The 17,088-nt window shown below is 48.3% G+C and overlaps 3 protein-coding genes and 1 long non-coding RNA gene across 5 annotated transcripts; 2 read left to right on the top strand and 2 right to left on the bottom strand.

The window, feature by feature from the left end:
• The first annotated feature begins 577 nt into the window (after positions 1 to 577).
• On the top strand, positions 578 to 4,123 carry LOC125510717. The gene is made up of 2 exons (XM_048675967.1): positions 578 to 2,153; positions 3,731 to 4,123. The coding sequence occupies exons 1-2, from the start codon at positions 731 to 733 to the stop codon at positions 3,742 to 3,744; spliced, it is 1,437 nt and encodes a 478-aa protein (XP_048531924.1). The 5' UTR covers positions 578 to 730; the 3' UTR covers positions 3,745 to 4,123.
• A 2,498-nt stretch (positions 4,124 to 6,621) lies between these two features.
• LOC125510715 (cytochrome c oxidase subunit 6a, mitochondrial-like) lies at positions 6,622 to 8,848 on the bottom strand. Its single transcript, XM_048675966.1, has 4 exons — positions 8,636 to 8,848; positions 8,412 to 8,518; positions 8,290 to 8,332; positions 6,622 to 6,861 (listed from the first exon to the last, which is right to left on the bottom strand). Exons 1-4 carry the CDS (start codon positions 8,751 to 8,753, stop codon positions 6,824 to 6,826), a joined length of 306 nt encoding a protein of 101 aa, XP_048531923.1. The 5' UTR covers positions 8,754 to 8,848; the 3' UTR covers positions 6,622 to 6,823.
• A 49-nt stretch (positions 8,849 to 8,897) lies between these two features.
• On the top strand, positions 8,898 to 10,860 carry LOC125510716. Of its 2 annotated transcripts, none has more exons than XR_007284727.1 (5): positions 8,898 to 9,119; positions 9,193 to 9,261; positions 9,740 to 9,910; positions 10,331 to 10,429; positions 10,519 to 10,860. It is a non-coding gene; the product is annotated as an uncharacterized LOC125510716 (long non-coding RNA). The 2 variants fall into 2 exon arrangements; XR_007284728.1 differs by having other exon boundaries at positions 8,905 to 9,119; positions 9,817 to 9,910; positions 10,519 to 10,859.
• Positions 10,861 to 12,494: 1,634 nt separating this feature from the next.
• Positions 12,495 to 16,534, bottom strand: LOC125506022 (MLO-like protein 9). The gene is made up of 13 exons (XM_048670907.1): positions 16,359 to 16,534; positions 16,201 to 16,258; positions 15,771 to 16,114; positions 15,569 to 15,685; positions 15,386 to 15,446; positions 15,188 to 15,276; positions 15,021 to 15,095; positions 14,850 to 14,938; positions 13,792 to 13,841; positions 13,662 to 13,702; positions 13,320 to 13,529; positions 13,160 to 13,227; positions 12,495 to 13,068 (listed from the first exon to the last, which is right to left on the bottom strand). The coding sequence occupies exons 1-13, from the start codon at positions 16,488 to 16,490 to the stop codon at positions 12,783 to 12,785; spliced, it is 1,620 nt and encodes a 539-aa protein (XP_048526864.1). The 5' UTR covers positions 16,491 to 16,534; the 3' UTR covers positions 12,495 to 12,782.
• Positions 16,535 to 17,088: the final 554 nt, after the last annotated feature.

Here is a 17,088-nt window from a genome sequence, read left to right as displayed (position 1 = left end):
CCGTTGCATTTGAATATTTTCAACCTTCGCTGATTTGATATGCCACTATTTTGAGCCCACAGATATTTTTGAAAAAGAGGCAAAAAAATTAGGAAACAATGTTGGATGACCTGCTCCCACATCACTGCCCGTGAACTGATCTGGATCAGTCTACAGATAAATACTATATCCGTTTTGAGGGTCAACAATGAAGATCCGCGTCAACAGCGCAGACTCCCCTGGGCGGCTAGGCCCTTCGATGACCCGGTCCTACCAAAGTCGGTATGGCAAAAGCATCATGCCATTGCTTGGTGCTACATTTCGTTTAGCAGTATTTTTAACGCCGGCTCATTCAGTCTAGAGGAAACCAAAACGTAGGAATAAGAGGTATACAAGAATTTGATAGGATGGCACTTGTCATTTTAAGGATTTGTCTTGACTTGATCTTACGCAAAAAAGAGAGCTTTGAGTGGATGTGATGTATGGTTTTCTTCAAACACAGAAAATGAATAGTATTTTTAAGAAAGTTCTGCTTTCTGGGTGTTGTGGGTCTTTGGCCCAGCAAGACAACGGCGCAGCTAGTCTTCAGGTGGGGCCTCCAGAGAAGAACTTGGTAGCAGTGTCATCCCCTTGGAACGGAAAAGAAAACCCTAACCCCTACCCACCCCCTTGGCGGCGCCCGATTGAACTGCCGCCGTGAAAGCTCGCCGGAGTCGTCTATGACCGACTCCCAATAAAAACCACCACCAGAATGAAAACCTACCACGGGGTTTCCCCAGGCGGCCGCCGCCGCAGCGGTTCTCAAATCGGCGCGAGCGAGGAGGCCGCCGAAATGGCCGGCGCTAGCCGCAGTCGCCGCCGCTCCCAGATCGCGGTGACCCGCCCCGGTCGCCGTAGCCGCTCCCATATCGGGGCGAGCGAGGAGGACGAGGGGCTGGTCCGCCCCGGTCGCCGCCGCCGCTCCCAAGTCGGGGCGAGCGAGGATCGCCGCCGCCGCCGCCGCCGCCGCACCTCTCCGGAGGCGCCTGTCCCTCTGCCGGGTGACGGCGATACGCCGCGGAACGGCGGCCGCTGTCCTCCGGCCCCGTGCGAGTCGCTGCCGTTGGATATGCTTTGGGAGATCCTTCTCCTTCTGCCACCACAGCCGTCGTCCCGCCTGCTCGCATCCTTGGTCTCCAGGCGCTGGCGAGGCCTCGCCACCGACCCCAACTTCGTCCGCCAGTTCCAAGCCCGCCGCAGGAGCTGGAAGCCGCCCCTACTCGGCTTCTTCGAGCGCCGACGGAAGATCGTGTTCAACCAGGACATCCTGTACCCTCCCGACCGTGTCCCTGCTGAGCGCATCCACATCCCGTTCGGCATGGCCTCCCGCGGCTTTGAAGTTTTGGGGTGCCGTGGCGGTCGCGTGCTCGCCTTACACCGGGTGTTCAGACAGCTTATTGTGTTCGCTCCCATCACCGGCGAGCAGCGGTACTTCGCTGTTCCTGCCGAATTCGGGCAACCGTCCATCCTCTACGGGGCGGTGCTCTGTGCTGCTGGCGAGCAGGACCATGTGCACGGCCACTGTCATTGCAGCCCTTTCAAGGTTGTCTTGGTGTCTCACAAAAGAGATCATCAACCACAGGCTTGTGTTTTTTCCTCGGAGACTGACACATGGAGCAATATCATATCAACAAAGTATCCATGCGAGCTCCATGGTGATAGCGTTCCCGCGACCCTTATTGGCAATGCACTCTATTGGCTGCTTTCGTGCAATGCCATATTTTGGTTTGATTTGGATATGCAGAGCCTAGCTGTCATCATGGGGCCTCCTGGTATGAATGAATCTGGCAACTATAGGATCATCAAGCCAGAGGACGGCGCTGATGGCCTAGCCATAGCCATATTCCTCTTCCCGAACCTTCAGATCTGGCAGAGGGTGGTTAATTCTCAGGGTATTGCCACATGGTTTTTGCGGAAGACTGTTGAAATGCATAGCACTCTTGGGATCCCTCATCAGATTAGGAGAAAGGTGTGGCAAGACAAAGTGCTGGGGTATGATGAAGATAACGATGTGATCATCCTCTATGTGGATGACAGTGCCTACATGCTTGAACTTAAGCAAATGCAATCCAGGAAACTTAACGGAACCCGTTCTATGAAACAATGTCATCCTTTCACGAGTTTCTATCCGCCAGGTAATTCCTCATCCTTAGTATTTATATCATAGAGTAACCCAATCTAGTTATGTTCTGTACATGATTGCTTGAATACAGATATTGTGATTCTGAATTTTTCACCTATAACTTGTATTGAGTAAGCAACTGTCGCTGATAAAACTTATCTAACACCTAATTTGATGTCAAATGAATAAGTCAGTTGGCAAGTGTGAAACCTCAAAGCTGGTTATACTTTTATCTGTTAATATCTGTTCTGATCTTGTTATTTATCGTAATTCCATAAAAAAAACTTCTGTTGAATCCATACTTTGTGAAATAACTGTGATTTTGTCATTTGTTCATGACCCCTTCTGCTGGTGCGTGTTACATTTGTAGCACATAGGAATAAATTGAATTTCTTGTCTCGGGATCCTTATTATTTAAGACAGAATACTTGACATCTGCTGGTGCCCTTGGTTGGCCGTCTATACCGGCGCTTCTTCGATTCGGACACACTCCTGGAGCTGCGTCTCCTTCCAGCTCCTTGGGCTCGCTGGCGACCCTGCTGTCCGGTCCTGTTGGCCTGGATCTGTGCTCCCCAGCAGATCCTGGCTCGTCTGGGTCTCCAGCCACCGTCACATCCCTCGCCGCTTCTCATTCCGCCCAGCCACCCAACCTCGCCCACCTCCATGCCCCGTCCGTCCTTCCGCCTGCTCCTGAGCTCGCACGTCTAGCGGCGCCCGCTGCCTCCTTTGGCCGGGGGGGGGGGGGGGGGGGGGGGGGGGTTCCCTTCCTGCGGTCGCGGTTCCGGCCTATGCCCGACTTCCTCTTCTCTGATTTGTGCTCTGACGGCTTGGGATTGCATCCCTGCATCCTATGCTGGCAGCGGCGACCCGCGGGTGCCGTCCCCTTCTTGCAGGCACTGCCATGGCCTTCATCTGTGGCCCTCTTCTAGCATCAGGGGAAACCCTTGGTCCGGTTATTTCGATCGGACGGCGACGCCATCTCGGTGTCGTTCTCCTTCGTTAAGGCGCTGTCTTGTTTGCTCGCGGCGTCCTCGGTTCTGGATTTGGAGATGTTGGTCATCTAGTTGTTGGTTTGGGTTGCTTCCAAGGGCGGTGAGTTTAGCTGTGCTTTCTCTGTTTGGGCTGAGCATTCCTTGTATCTCTGCTCTGGGCACCATGTTCACGCCTCTTGCGTCCCTGCTCTAACTTCTATCAATGGAATGATATGCAAGCTTTGCGTATTCGCGAAAATAAAAGAATACCTGACATCAATTTTCTGCTAGACTTTATTGTTTTGGCATAGTGTTGTTTGCTTGACATGACAAGGGATGATCTTACATGAAAAAAGTTATAGGACATGTTTTTCTTCTTGGTAGCTAAATTCTCCATCCGAAGGTAGCTAAATATGCTACTTTTATGAATATTCTTTGCATTTTACAACATATGTGGCTTTTCAAAATCTATTGCTGGTACTGTAAAGAGTGAGTTATAACACATATATAATAAAAATGAGTTATATGAGATATTTCTAATTGTCTCATTGTGGCCTTTTGTTCTCCATTTGTCTCTTCATCATAACTGTTGCTAATTGTCTGACTTTTATGCTTCTAGACATAGCCATCTAAGAAGCACTGATATGGAACATGGAGAGTTGGAGACGCAGATATGGATGCAGAGTCGTAGGATATGGCATTTTCCAGGAACAGCCATGCGGGGATGCAGCGAGTATATAAATGAAAAAGTACAGCATGTGATGTAATGAGGGACAATAGTATGCATTTGTAAGATGTAAGATCAAAGTAGTGCCCACTTGTTGTCTGCGGGCCTTTGTTTACCTGTTTGTATGTATTTGTAAGATGTAAGATCAAAGTAGTGCCCATTTGTTGTCTGCGGGCCTTCGTTTACCTGTTTGTATGTGGCTGAGCTTAATGCAGCTGATGCTGCATGTAAGTAAATATTTCAGGAAAAGAAAACACAATGCAGCATGTAGTATGGACATAATTATATCTGTAAGATGTGGGATCAGGTCTTGATTCTACCATGTGGTGGGCAGCTAAAGCACATCTAGATGTGTCATAAGTATTGCACATTCAAGTCCCGTGCCAGCATCTTGAAGGAGAAATCAGATAAATGCAGAAGCAAGAAGAGTGACGCTATAAGAAAGTTGTCGGCAGTTGCTTGATGATGGTGATGATGCTTATTTTGTGGGGGGCAATTCTGTGAGGTTGCGTTTCATATGCCGGCAGTTGGTAGGGTTAGCGTGTTGGGCGTGTTTTCATGTTTGCTCTTGTGGTTTTGTGGGCTCATGATTTGGGAGTAGTCCGCTTGCTTCATGGGGTTGTGGCTTGGTTGCATTCCGTCGTCAAGTTGTAACGGTTTTCGTCTGGTTTTCTGCAATTAACTGGGCAACTCTCTTATTAATTAATGAATGAGGCAAAACTTTTGCCTTTTTTTCAAGAAAAAAAGTCCCGTGCCATTGATCTTACATGGAGATTCGTTGAGTGTTTTCTTTTTTGTTTCCTTTTTCTTTTTGTGCTAATTGAGTCATTTAGATGTGCAATAACTAGGACGTATCTAGATGTGTTCTAAACAAACCCAAATTATATTTGTAAAATGTGAGATCATTTGTATATGACTGAACTCAATGCAGCTGAAAGCCTGAAACGTGGGATGGTGTGACTGGAAAGACAGAGTCAAGATCAATATGTTCTGGGGTTCGAGTTGGATTTCGTCGAGTGTGGCGAGTACGAGGGTCCTCGCCGCGGCATGGACGAGCGCTCCGCCGGGAGGTCTCTCGGACTGTGTCGAGAACGCTGCCTCCCATGTTTTTTCTCACGCCAAATCGTTCTCGGGAGCATGCTGATAATGTGTTTAGAATTGAAAGTGATTGAAAGAATGAACCAGATTCTTTATAGATGATGATGATGAACTATTTATACATGCCCAAAGGGCACGGACGCCTTTACGAAGAGTCACAATTGAATCAATGCGACTGTTGCCCAATGACGGTTTAGACAAATTAGAGATTATTCCCTAATTATTCTAATTAGTTACTCCCTTCGTCTTATAATATAAAAACGTTTTTCAAGCTATGTTAACTTGAAAAACATTCTTATATTATGAGACAGAGGGAGTAATTCCTAACACTGGCCGCTCCGTTTGGGTTGCCGATTCTGAAGCCTGTCGCGGTTCTTCTGTACGTACAGGCGTACAAGACGAGGTCCCCCGATTTTCTGCTGCTCTCGTCTGGCCTATGAATCCTATGTGGACACAACATTAGATGAGAAGGTTTCTTCAACATTGTTCATCGCACCGGGGCAGCAAACAAACCGGCTTGACAACTCATGGCAATGTCGCCCACCAAGATGCTGCAGAGACGACGTTCTTGCAGACTACATTGCTTTCTTTCTCTTCTCTCCTACCAAGGTACTGTATTAGATTAGCTGGTCACAATGGGTAAGAACATAGTTTAGTAACTTACACACTTCCCTAGACTATGTTACTACCTCCACAATGGGTAGGAACATCTATGAGAGTGTTTGGATACTCTCTAGTCATGTGACTAGTAGTAGTCAGACTAAAAGTTTTTAGTCAGGCCCTGTTTAGGCCCTGTTTAGAAGGTGACTACTACTAGTCAGCATTAAATGTCTCAGTATTAAATTCTTCTCTCTCCCTTCCATTTATCTCTCGTCTCTCTCTTGTGCCCGCAACAGGATGGGCCTGCCAATTAATTAGAGGAGAGACTTTAGTCACTTTTAGTTGGGGGTGGGGTGACTAGGGACTACACTAGTTTTAGTCACCCATTAGTCAGGGGTGTTTGGAGGTTTACTGACTAAAAGTGACTACTACTAGTCTCTAGTCACTAGTGATCCAAACACCCTCTATGTAGTGTCATGCAACAATGTATTTATTAGGTTATAGACTCATTGTTTCTTGAAGTGTGTGATGTTCCGGTAACTTACCACAAGCACCTCTCTCTTCATTAAATATGTGAAACATAAGCAAAGTTGTATTGGAGTGTGTGATGTTACTCCTAAGTTTCTCCCCTTTGTGACCATCCTTATGTATTGCCCCAAAGCCATGTTTACTTCACGAGATACAATAGATTCTCTTTAACTACCTTTGAGCATTTGGTTAGCTAGCAGCAATACTATACAAGAACCAAAAGCTGGTTGCAAATTCAATAATTTACTAGTACTCCCACCGTAGTAGTGATCTAAATGATCTTATAGCAAACATCACAGTATTTGATTTGCAGCAATAGTTTATAATAACCAAAGCAAGTTTTGTGTGGTCTTAAAACTGCTTTAATGGCCGTCTTATCTCGTGTCACCTTACTCGCTACATAAGCAACCATAATCCACTTCTAAAACAACGGAAACAAAATTTAAAAAAAATATCGCAAGAATTAGGAGGTGAATATGATGTATTGGGACAGAATTTCATCCAGATAGCTGAGCTATCACTGGAGTATTATAATGACCGGTGTGTGAGACTGGGCAAGACAAGTAAATCGGCTCACATATATCATTGATGTGAAAACAGGGTAGACACAATTCAGCCAATTCCGGATTGTCAACACAAGAGTTTGTCTTTCTTATTTCTTGCCACAAATAGATCGCAATGAAAATAAAAAAACCACTGGAACAACCAGAGAATTTTACTGAAGCATTCACCGACTTCTTATGATGCACTATTCAGTACTCAATGGTCGTGCTTGACCTCAAACAGGCCATTGGGTCCTGCAACGTGGAATTTTAAGACATGTGAGAATAAGAAATATGCAAAACATAATCGATAGCATAAACTGGTACTAAGTGCAAGTGTGCAATCAATACGATAACCCCCTGCTTAACATTTAGCAGGCACAAAAGTATAACAGTCATGCAAACTATTTATAGCCTAACTTCTTTATGTTGTAAAAGACCTGATTAAATTAACCTAGTAACAGTCTTTGTTTTGATGGGAAAAAAAGTCCAACCAATATACTTGAGTAGTTGAGTGAATAGATCACACAAACACAGTAAGTAGTTGAGCACACAGAAATGGCACTAATAAGCAACACTCAGCTCAACAAAAAAAAAAGCAACACACTGGATTAGGTTAATTGTTTACAAGACTGAAGAAATACATCCCACAAAACAAGAGGCTGTAGCAGAAGTTTGTAACTTTGTACAGTTCAATGAACATCTAAAGCATGATGCAAGTATAATCTGTATTCATCAAGCTCTATCACAGAGTACAGTAAATTTGTGGTCAGACAGTCGGAGCATGTACAAAGCACGTGTTGAAATGATTTGCATCAAAAGGTGCAAGGAGAGTTTTCCAGTTAATATTCTAAGAACTTGTCTATCTAAGAAGAGCTTTGCACTTTGTTTCTAAAGAAGTTCTATGGTCCAACATGGAACTCTGCATTGACCATATGCCTTTCTTAAACTTCATACCCAAATGCTAAAAAGTGTAAGCATGAAAATCCATTAAATAGGTTAAGGTGAGAAAGAGACTCGCAAACATTCAGGGAACCCAGCTAAGCGAAAATCCTTTCGTACAGAAGTCATTCATGAAGTCACAAATAAACTGCTTGATGTGGCATAGAGCAGAAATTAAGGTAATGATTCTTTTTTTCGGGGAATTAAGGTAATGATTCAATGGGTCAGTAAAATTTATACTGCTCTTTGAGGACTTCCAGGATAGAAAAACGACATCACTTGGATAGATCACAATAATGACCTAAACACCACCGCACCCCCCAAAAACACTTATTACAGTATACACTGAAACAATTCTTCTAAATTGGTACAACAGGATAACTGCTCATAGCTAATTTCAAATTAGCTATATGCGAATCATTAACATTATCCCTCCCGCAAAAAAGAATAATCATTAACATTATTCAGTACTTCAGTGAGCTATGCACAGCTGAGTCCAACTAATAAATGATACACACCATCTACCTAGAAGGAAATGTGAAACCCATCACACGAAATGGCGCCATACATTAGAACAATCAGCATACAAATATTACCCATTTTAAGCCAAAGCACACGGCATCCAATCAAACAAGGTCACTTTTCATAAAAATCACATCGCAGACAGTCAAATCAAGGAGGAAACTACAAAAGTACGAGTTGAAATGGGCACAGGAAGAAAGGGGGGTAGAAAACCCATACCCCAGGGGAACTCCTTGTTGCGGATGTGCAGGTATGGGTAGGCCTGCAACACGAGAAAACAAATCAGACTCAGGCCACGGCCACCACAGAAGCCGAAATACACGAGAGGCAAGAGATCTGACCGGCGGCTCGTCGAAGTGGGGGTGGCCCTTGGAGAGGTTCCAGGCCGCCAGGAGGGTGCAGGTGACGGCCCCCATGATGGTGATCTTCTCCCACTTGGCCGTCTCATCTGCGAGGCATCACCATCAATCAAACGAGAAAAACCCGCAAATCCGCGTCAAACGGCCGATCGAATCGGGGCGCACGGGCAAAAGAGAGGGAGGTAGGGTTCGCGAGGTGTACGGACAGGCGTCGTCGTGGGCGGAGGAGGACATGCGGCGTCCGCCCGTGGCCGGGGCCGGGGCCGGGGCCCTGGCGCGCGCCGCCAGCGAGCGGAGGCCGGATCTCGCCGCCAGGGAAGCCATGGGTGGGTGGTGGTGCCGCTGCTTTCGGGGAACGGGGGTCGATTTGGCTGGCTCGCTCGCGTTCGGTGTCTGACCTGACCTGGTCCGTGCGCGTGCTGTTTTTATTCCGCTAGTTTTTGGTGGGCCGCTGCTGTGTTTCGGGCTTGCGAATGGGCCGCGTAGCCCGTTCACCACCGAAAAGAGAAGACGTCTCTCCAGTTTTCCTCTGCCTCAGGCGACAGCGGCGGGCGGCGGCGTGCTTCTCTCCGACCACTTGGAGGAGACGACCCCGAGGTGAAGTGGAGCGGCTGCGCGAGCTCAGGTGACTTGCAGTGACCTCAACGACTCGTCGCCGACGTCCCTCTCCCCCCTCTCCTCCTCTCAGCGGTTAGTGTGCAGTAGTTCGTACTAGTTCTTGATTTTTCTTCATCATCAGTACTGAGATCTGGTCGTCCAATAGTGCTAGGCCGCGTGATCTGAGCGGAGCAGGGCGGGGGCAAGGAGGAGGAGGGAGTGACGGGAAGAGGGGGTTAGTGCTCTTGAACTTCTGTTTTCTTTCCCCGTGGCATTGATCCTGGTTCGATTGCTTGGAATGCTGCGATGATTTGTCGTCAGGAACCAAGATTTTTCTTGGTTTGTCTGGCTGACTGGCTCCTGCTTGGCTTAGTTAGTTATGATTTCTCTGCCCTCTGTGTGGTGTATACTGACTTAAGTTACACCGCGCCCTGATTTGATTGTATAATAGTTGGACGCTGGTTATATAACAAAACGTGAGTGCAATGGACTGATGAATATGTTTCTCATTCTGTGTTGTGGCTATTTAATTGCCCCGTCTCACACTCTGCGACGAATGTCCATGCTATCTGTTGCACATTTCTCTAATGTCTTCCAAAATAAAAGTAGCTAAGAGAGTGGTGCCAATCATTTGCACTGTAACATACCCTTGTTATCATTGCCCTCCTCATTTTCGCATGGATCGACCGAAGCTAATTGCCTTCTTTCGGCAGAGAAATAAAGCTAGATGGTTGATGACAATGGCGCTGCATCGCAAATTTTGATGTCTCACCACCTATCTGCTCTGCAGAAACATACTTGTCGTGTCTCGGGTTAAAGAAAGATTACAGCCAGAAGAATCTTTGATCGGTGATCCATTTTGCCTCGCGAGAAGAGGCGAAAAGGTAATTACAATTATATTTTTGCCTTGCTTGCTTTTCGGCTAGTAATGGATCAAACAAAATTGTAGTTATGCTTTGCTTGCTTGTTTTTCTGTACTATATTGTCTGCAATTGCTGCAGGCCAACTTCTGTTAGTGGGCATATTATTTTGCATTGTTCTGTAGTCGTCTTGTTATTTTAGTTGTGATGCAATCACCATGTACCTTGTTTCCCAAGTATTCTATGGGGAAGAGAAGTAATTTTTTTTTGAGCCAGCTGATAAATCTGTGATTTTTTGTTTCGATGTTGGTCTAACATTCATTGCTCTGGACAACACACTCTGCATTGAAATTTGTACTTGGAATGTTCTCTTATGTTCTGGAGCTGCCATGTAGTTATGACAATTCGAAACAATGCTTTAACAGAAAATATTGTTTGTTGCAGGAACTCAAGGCACAGTCCTATCCATCCTGCCATGACACTTGAAGAAGACCTGCCATGATCTGAAACTCTCTCCAAGATCTTCCTTAGGACCAAGAACAGGTAAAAATATGATGTTGAAACATGACGAATTTAAGGCGTTCCTCGATTTCGCTCTTGCTGGTTCTTGACAAACACATGTTATTTTGCAGGCTACCTTCGTCGATTCACAGTCACTAGTTCTGTGCCCTTTAATGCTCTTGAGTCTGGAGGTCGATGAATTTATAATTTTGCAGGAATTCATGATTTTGTGGTACATAGCTCCCTTCCTGTATGTAAAGTTTGTGTCAGCCAACTCATAGTCATGAATCTCAATTTAGACCTTTGTTGCAACATACGCAGGACACCTCCGAAAATATCACTGTATTTGTCAGAAAGGGACACCATGGTTGTTCCTCCCGCATCCGTCCGCGGGCGCAGATTCCAACGCTGCCCTCATACATTTCAATCCGCATTTGAACTAACCGGGTGAAATTCATGCAAACATGCCGATATTTATCAAAGTTCAGATAGAAAATAGCACAAATCATTCATACATAGAATGCAAATTAAGTTTAGTACAACAATATCTTAAATTCGACTAGATTAACCAGATGTCCAACTAGTTTTTCATCAATGGATCATGCCCTCTCACACGTACTCCCCTTCAACTTCATCCAACAGTGTGTGCATGTAAATGGCTGCCCTCTGTCCTATGGTAGATCATGGCAGCGCATGCGGACTACATAATGTGTAGACCAACATTGAGTGAACGAATCAATCAACAAGCTGAGCAAGAGGAACCAAAACTTATGATCTCGTCCTCTCCCACGTGAAATGGCCACCTTGCCTTCAGCTGATGAACCATGCTACAAAACTAGGTGATGCTGGTCTGGATAGCGTATCAGCTATATGATAACTATCTCACATTGCGTTGTTGAATGATGTACATGTCGTAGGGCTCAATGTGCTTTCATGCGTGAAAAGATTCATGCACTTGCTGCCAGATATACCTGGTCATGGGATACTCAGCCCGGTCTTGCCCACGGGCCAAGCCTAGGCCTGAGATCTAGGCCCGATGGTCGGGCCAGGCTTGGACTTGCAATATTTGCGTTTTATGAAAGGGGCCCAGCCTGAGCCCCGACGGGCTTTTTTACTGATGGGAAGGGCTTGAGCATGAGATCTAGGCCCGACGGTCGGGCCTAGCCCGGGCCTAGGTTTTCTGCTACGGCTTTTGTTAGGCCCGGCCCGACATATAGGCAGGTATACTGCCAGTAGGCCTCCCATCTGCTCTTGCATACGAAATCCGCGGATACGGCCAACCATGCATCGCATAACAACTCATCCTCCATGGTCGAGCAGCTCACCATTTTTCATACTCTAAAAAACAACACACTATTCGAAAATAAGCTCGATGGCATATGCCCGAACACATGCGGAGCAAGGTGTCTGCCATATTGGAGGACGTCGACGGGGGACGGAGTGTACCTGGGTACAAATGGCTGCATGGTGGGCAGTGCCATCGTAGAGGCAAGCGGACGCGTCGGTGCTGGTTGTGGGCGTCCGACAATGGCTTTGTGGCAGTCAGAGGTGTACATCAGTGACGACGGAGATGGATGGCGCGGATGCAAAGTAAGAGGAAGAAGGGGCGGAGTGGAAGAAAAAGGGACCGGAAGGGAGAGTTGGGTGGGCCGGGGTGTCGGAGTGATACGTGTTTGCTGTCCGAACTCCCGCAAAGCTCCCCACATTTTGACTCCAATTTATGAGAGAAAACGCGTCCGGACCGTGCCGCGGACCGATGCAGTCCCGCGTTGGATGGCTTCTGCCGTCCGGACATCGCGGTCCGGACGTATGCGGGCGGTTTGCGGGTCCGCCTTGAAGATGCCCTAATATACAGAGCGAAAACCGATGAATAACAAGTGAAAAATATCTTTCAAAGGTTTGAAAAAAACACACAGTATCCTGGAGAAGTGACGTTCTACAGACATGTCAATTAAACTTCAGTTGGGAGCTAGAAAAAACCAAATTCGACAATCAATTTGAAGTTGTGAACGCATGCATTTGAGCTCGAGTGGAAACGAAAATGAAAATGAAAACATAAGCAAACGAAAGGAGTACAATAACCGAAGTGCTGACAACGTCATTCATACCTGTTTGAACTGCAATCACACCTTTCAAGTTAGCAAATGATTAGTCGACATGAATACAACAACACCGGCCCTAGTTAAATTAAATTGTAGAAGTGATAATAACAAGAAAAAAGATGCAACTCCTCCCTTCCTGCGTGTCCTACGTAAACTATGCACAGATGCATATACATATACACTGACACACATGTATAGACGTGTTTGCTTGCTGCTACGTACTGGTACAAAGAATCAAACAGTGTACTCGAATGGATCATGGGTCATGGATCCTGGGGCGCGTACATATGATATCATGGCGCGCCGTCGTCGCCCTGGCCTTGCTTCTGCGTGAGCGCGATGCCGGCGGTGCTGCCTTCGTCGCCGGCCTTGGGGCTGCCGGCGCGCGGGCTCCCCGAGGGCGACCCGGAGCCGTGCTTGGAGTTGGCCGCCGGCTTCTTCTTGACGCCGGCGCGCCAGCTCTTGAGCGCCTTGGAGGTCTGGTCGTCGAAGATGGACTGCTTCATGGTGGTCCCCATCTGCGACACCAGCGCGTAGAGCGGCAGCGTCACGTAGCTGCACAGCACCTGCACCACCGCCCTGCATGCATACACCGCCGGACAAGATCGTATCAGTCCCATGGATGGATGGATCGATCGATGCGAGCCAGAGATCTGGCTGGTCGGCTTACCCGAGGCAGAGCCGCGCGAAGACGAGCTTCTTGGAGTCGTTGAAGCAGGAATCCATCCCGTACTCGTACTGCACGCATCAAATCAAACCAAACGAAATCAAATCGAGCCGTTAAATTGATCGTCGACGAGATGGATGGTGGGACGGAGGAGGGAATTTACCAGGATCCAGAGGAAGTAGATGATCTGGAAGCCGTTCTGGAAGAGGGTGAAGTGGATGAGGAAGAGGACGAAGGTGGGGCGGCTGAACCAGAAGTAGCTGTCGCTGACCTGCACCAGCGGGATCCCCTGGATCACCGCGTGCCGCTCCGTGATGTCGATCGCCATCCGGCAGATGATCCCCTGCAGCTTCGTGCCCACCAGCAGGATGATCTGCCACCGTCCACGCCCATCAAAACCATCCACCAATTTGTAGTATGTTGTAAATGTTATACTCCATCAATCATTGATGGTAATGCATGACGACGCATGATTAATCAGGCCGAGAGAGAGAGATCGACTTACCACCAGCGGCATGATGGATATCCAGAGCATGCTGTGCAGCCCTGAAATCATTCGGTGTCGATCGAGAGGGAATCAATACCATGGAGTGGTTCGTTCAATGAGTGTACTAGTTAGATGATGATTCACTCACCGTTGATGTTGATGAGCAGGAAGGTGAGTGCAGACGCCCACAGAATAGGGCTGCCAAAAAAAAAACCACAACGATAAGAGATTCAGTTTTTTGCTTTTTTTACCAGTAGTTGTGTATGTGCAATGCACTGCTAGGCAAGATATTGATTTTATTGCACATTAATATCAGGCAAAATATTACTCGCACGTTGATATTAGGCAGGATAAAATATTAAAATTATTAGGTACGAGCGGGCTGCGGCCCCGTTCTTGGAGCACCTCCCCACCACTGGCAAGACCGTCCGACAATGCCGGAAAAAGCCCCGTGAGTCCCATGCCGACGATGAGTCCATTTTCTCCCTACCCTGGATACCCTTGCGGTGATTTGGGGTGAGGACCGCAACCTAACCCTAGCCCGATGTGTCGTTGCCGGTTTGTTTTCCTCAGCCGCCATTGGTTGGTCACCAACCAGGGCTTGGTGGTCGAGGCCAAAGGGGAATGTGGCCATCTCGTCTAGTGCATGGTCGGGAGCGCCGTCCCAGGTCCATTTCTTGCACATGATTGGGGTAGGGCCGGTGTCGTCGACCTAGGTTGGGTTTGTCATGGCAGGCGAACTATGACGCTCTAGTGCGCTCGTGGGATGGGTTTCTCAATTGAAAGGCCCTTTCTCAGCCAGATCTGAGCGTGGATGGGTGGGGTTGCCGATGATCTCAACCCCAGCCAGATCAGACGATGCTGCGGGCTAGTGCCATTCTGGGGCTTCAGAAAGGGTGTGGTGGGTTCCTTTGGTGGACATGGACATGGATGGCAGAGTGCACAGTTAGCTCTCTAGTGAGCAACGCAACAACGGTACTAGTAGTTTCCTTTGGCCGCGTGGATGGCGGTAGGGGTCGTGCCGAGATCTCGACATTTAGGCCCCGGCCATGGTGGGCTTTAACTTGCAACCAGGGGGGAGCGGGGTGTCGCGTCCATCCTTTTACATGTGACTTTGTACCATTCGACAATGTGGCTTTATCTATAAAGTGGAACAAAAGCCTATTTTCCCCCATAAAATTGGTGAAATGAGTTCTTTCCGTCCACCTGATCCCGACGATGACCTTGAAATCATCCTCGAGAGACCTCTTGATGTACTTCTGGAAATCAAACTTGCTGCCAGGAGCCAAATGAACCTGCAACAGCAAGACCATAATTACTCCACCATTCAGCAGCAAGATGAAGGATTTCTAGCCGACATGCTGCCTTAGTACTTACGTTGACGAAGCTGTGGCGCAACGCGCAGTAGTCAGCCCTCCGGACCGATCTAAAGAACTGCCTGAAGAAGTTGCTCTGCGCTCAAGGGTTGCATCCATGGGTCAGTAAAACGATGCAAGCATTTTGCTCTACCTGAAGGAAACATTTCGCTAGTCAATATAGCTTACGATGTAAAACGACGCCGGGGTTTTGTTGAGGACGTTCATGTGCTGCCTGACGAACGATGTCTCGTGCGTAAACCTGAACTGCGACGGATCTGCGGCAGCAATCGCGGCGCCGTTAGCTCAGAGGAAATTAAAACGTCAACGTGTGTGCTTGTGTTTTATAGCTCTGAAGAGTGAGTGAGAGAGAGTAAAATGATGTACCGTTAGTGACTTCTTCATCTTGGCCGGCCGCTTCTTTTTCCCACTCTTTCCATCCTCGTATCTGCAATCAGTTAATGATGAAATCATCACGCGTCCCTCGCGGCCTCGCACCGCCAATGAGGCGATGATCGAGTTAATGGTTAAGAAGAGAACGGCGATCAATTATGGGATTCCTAGAGAAACCTTGGCCCTGCCGAGTGCCATGGTGGTGGCACTGTAGCAGACATGGAACACGGCCAGGAAGAAGATGAAGATGTGCAGCTGGTGCAGAGCGTTTATCGATATGAGGGACACCTTCCCCTGCAATTTACGAAACGGTTTCAGGAATGGAATTCGTTCGTCTTACTGCCGGATGCAAAGATTAGATGAGATTGGTGCTGCTGACCGGGGGGCATTTGGTGTTCATGTTGGCCTCACTGAGCATCCTGTGGGGGACGCTGAAGGAGGTGGCCTCGCTGAGCATCCTGTGGGGGACGCTGAAGGAGGTGGCGGTGAAGGGATTGGTGCCGAGGCTGAAATGCTCCTCCGGCTGCTTAGCGCCGTGCTCCTCCTTGGCGCCGCCCGCGGGGGCGCCGTGGCCGCCGTCCTTGGCGATCTCGACCTCGACGGTGGCCTTCTTGAGGCGGCATGGGAGCATGGTGTCGGCGGCAGCCTCGGAGATGCAAATCTTGATGATGTAGCTCTGCCCGAACACCAGCAGCAGCGAGATGAACCCCAGCACCATCAGTTCTGCACCACATCATCAGCATCCATGTCGTTACGTGTCAGTAAATTCATAGACCATCGATGGCAACCCATGGTGCCTTCTTCCTCACCTGCCTTGACCTTCTCAAGGGCTTCCACCATGGCCTTCTTCTTCCTGTGCGCGAACCACTGAAACAACGAACCAACACCATGCGTTTGCATACATGTGAGCAGAGCAAACAAAAGCAGATTGCTTGGCAGGGCGACATGGATGGTCTGACTGACGGACCTCTCCGACTTTGTGGAGGCCCATCTCGAGGAGGATGGAGATGAGGACGATGACGCCGCAGACGGAGGCGACGGCCCATGTCGGCGTCTGGTCGAGCTCCCTCGAGTTGCCGCCCCCTCCTCCCCCGCTCATGTTTGCTCTGCTGCCGACCCGCGCTAGCTAGCTAGCCTGGTCGTCGGCCGCCGGCCGTTGCGTTCCGGCTTGAGGCGGCCGGCCGTTGCGTTCTGGCTTGAGACGGCCGGGATGAGAGGCGGGCAAAGGAGGGAGACGGGCGAGAGGGTGGCGCAGATAAACTGGAGACGGGGTCAAGGAGGAGGAAGAGGGCGTCAATGGCCGATCGAGTCGGAGATTCGCCGTTCTTCTTGCTCCGCGTGCGTGCATGCGTGGTGAGCGGAGGAGAAAGCGCTAGCTGCTCATTTGCAGACAGAGGCTGCGCGCGAACCACGCACGCTCCGTCAATAATTCTCTTCTCTTTATTTCCTGCTATATATATCCAGTCCGCGACACGTGGACACTAATTGCAACCATCCCGGCTCCAGCCGCACCGAGTAACAGAGGCTCACATCGGAAATTAAGACCTCCTAATGCAAAGGTACTTAGATGAGGTGCTAAGCATATTAAAGCATGTTTAATGCATGGGCGCTTGCATAGACATTTAAGGAAATAAAAGAAATAAATAATCTCATAGCAGCGGTGTTAGCATCCTGGCCTGCATCGCTAATGACAAGGC

This window comes from Triticum urartu, chromosome 5 (genome assembly GCF_003073215.2).
Source record: "Triticum urartu cultivar G1812 chromosome 5, Tu2.1, whole genome shotgun sequence".
NCBI lineage: Eukaryota > Viridiplantae > Streptophyta > Magnoliopsida > Poales > Poaceae > Triticum > Triticum urartu.
This window is presented reverse-complemented; position numbering and strand designations above follow the sequence as displayed.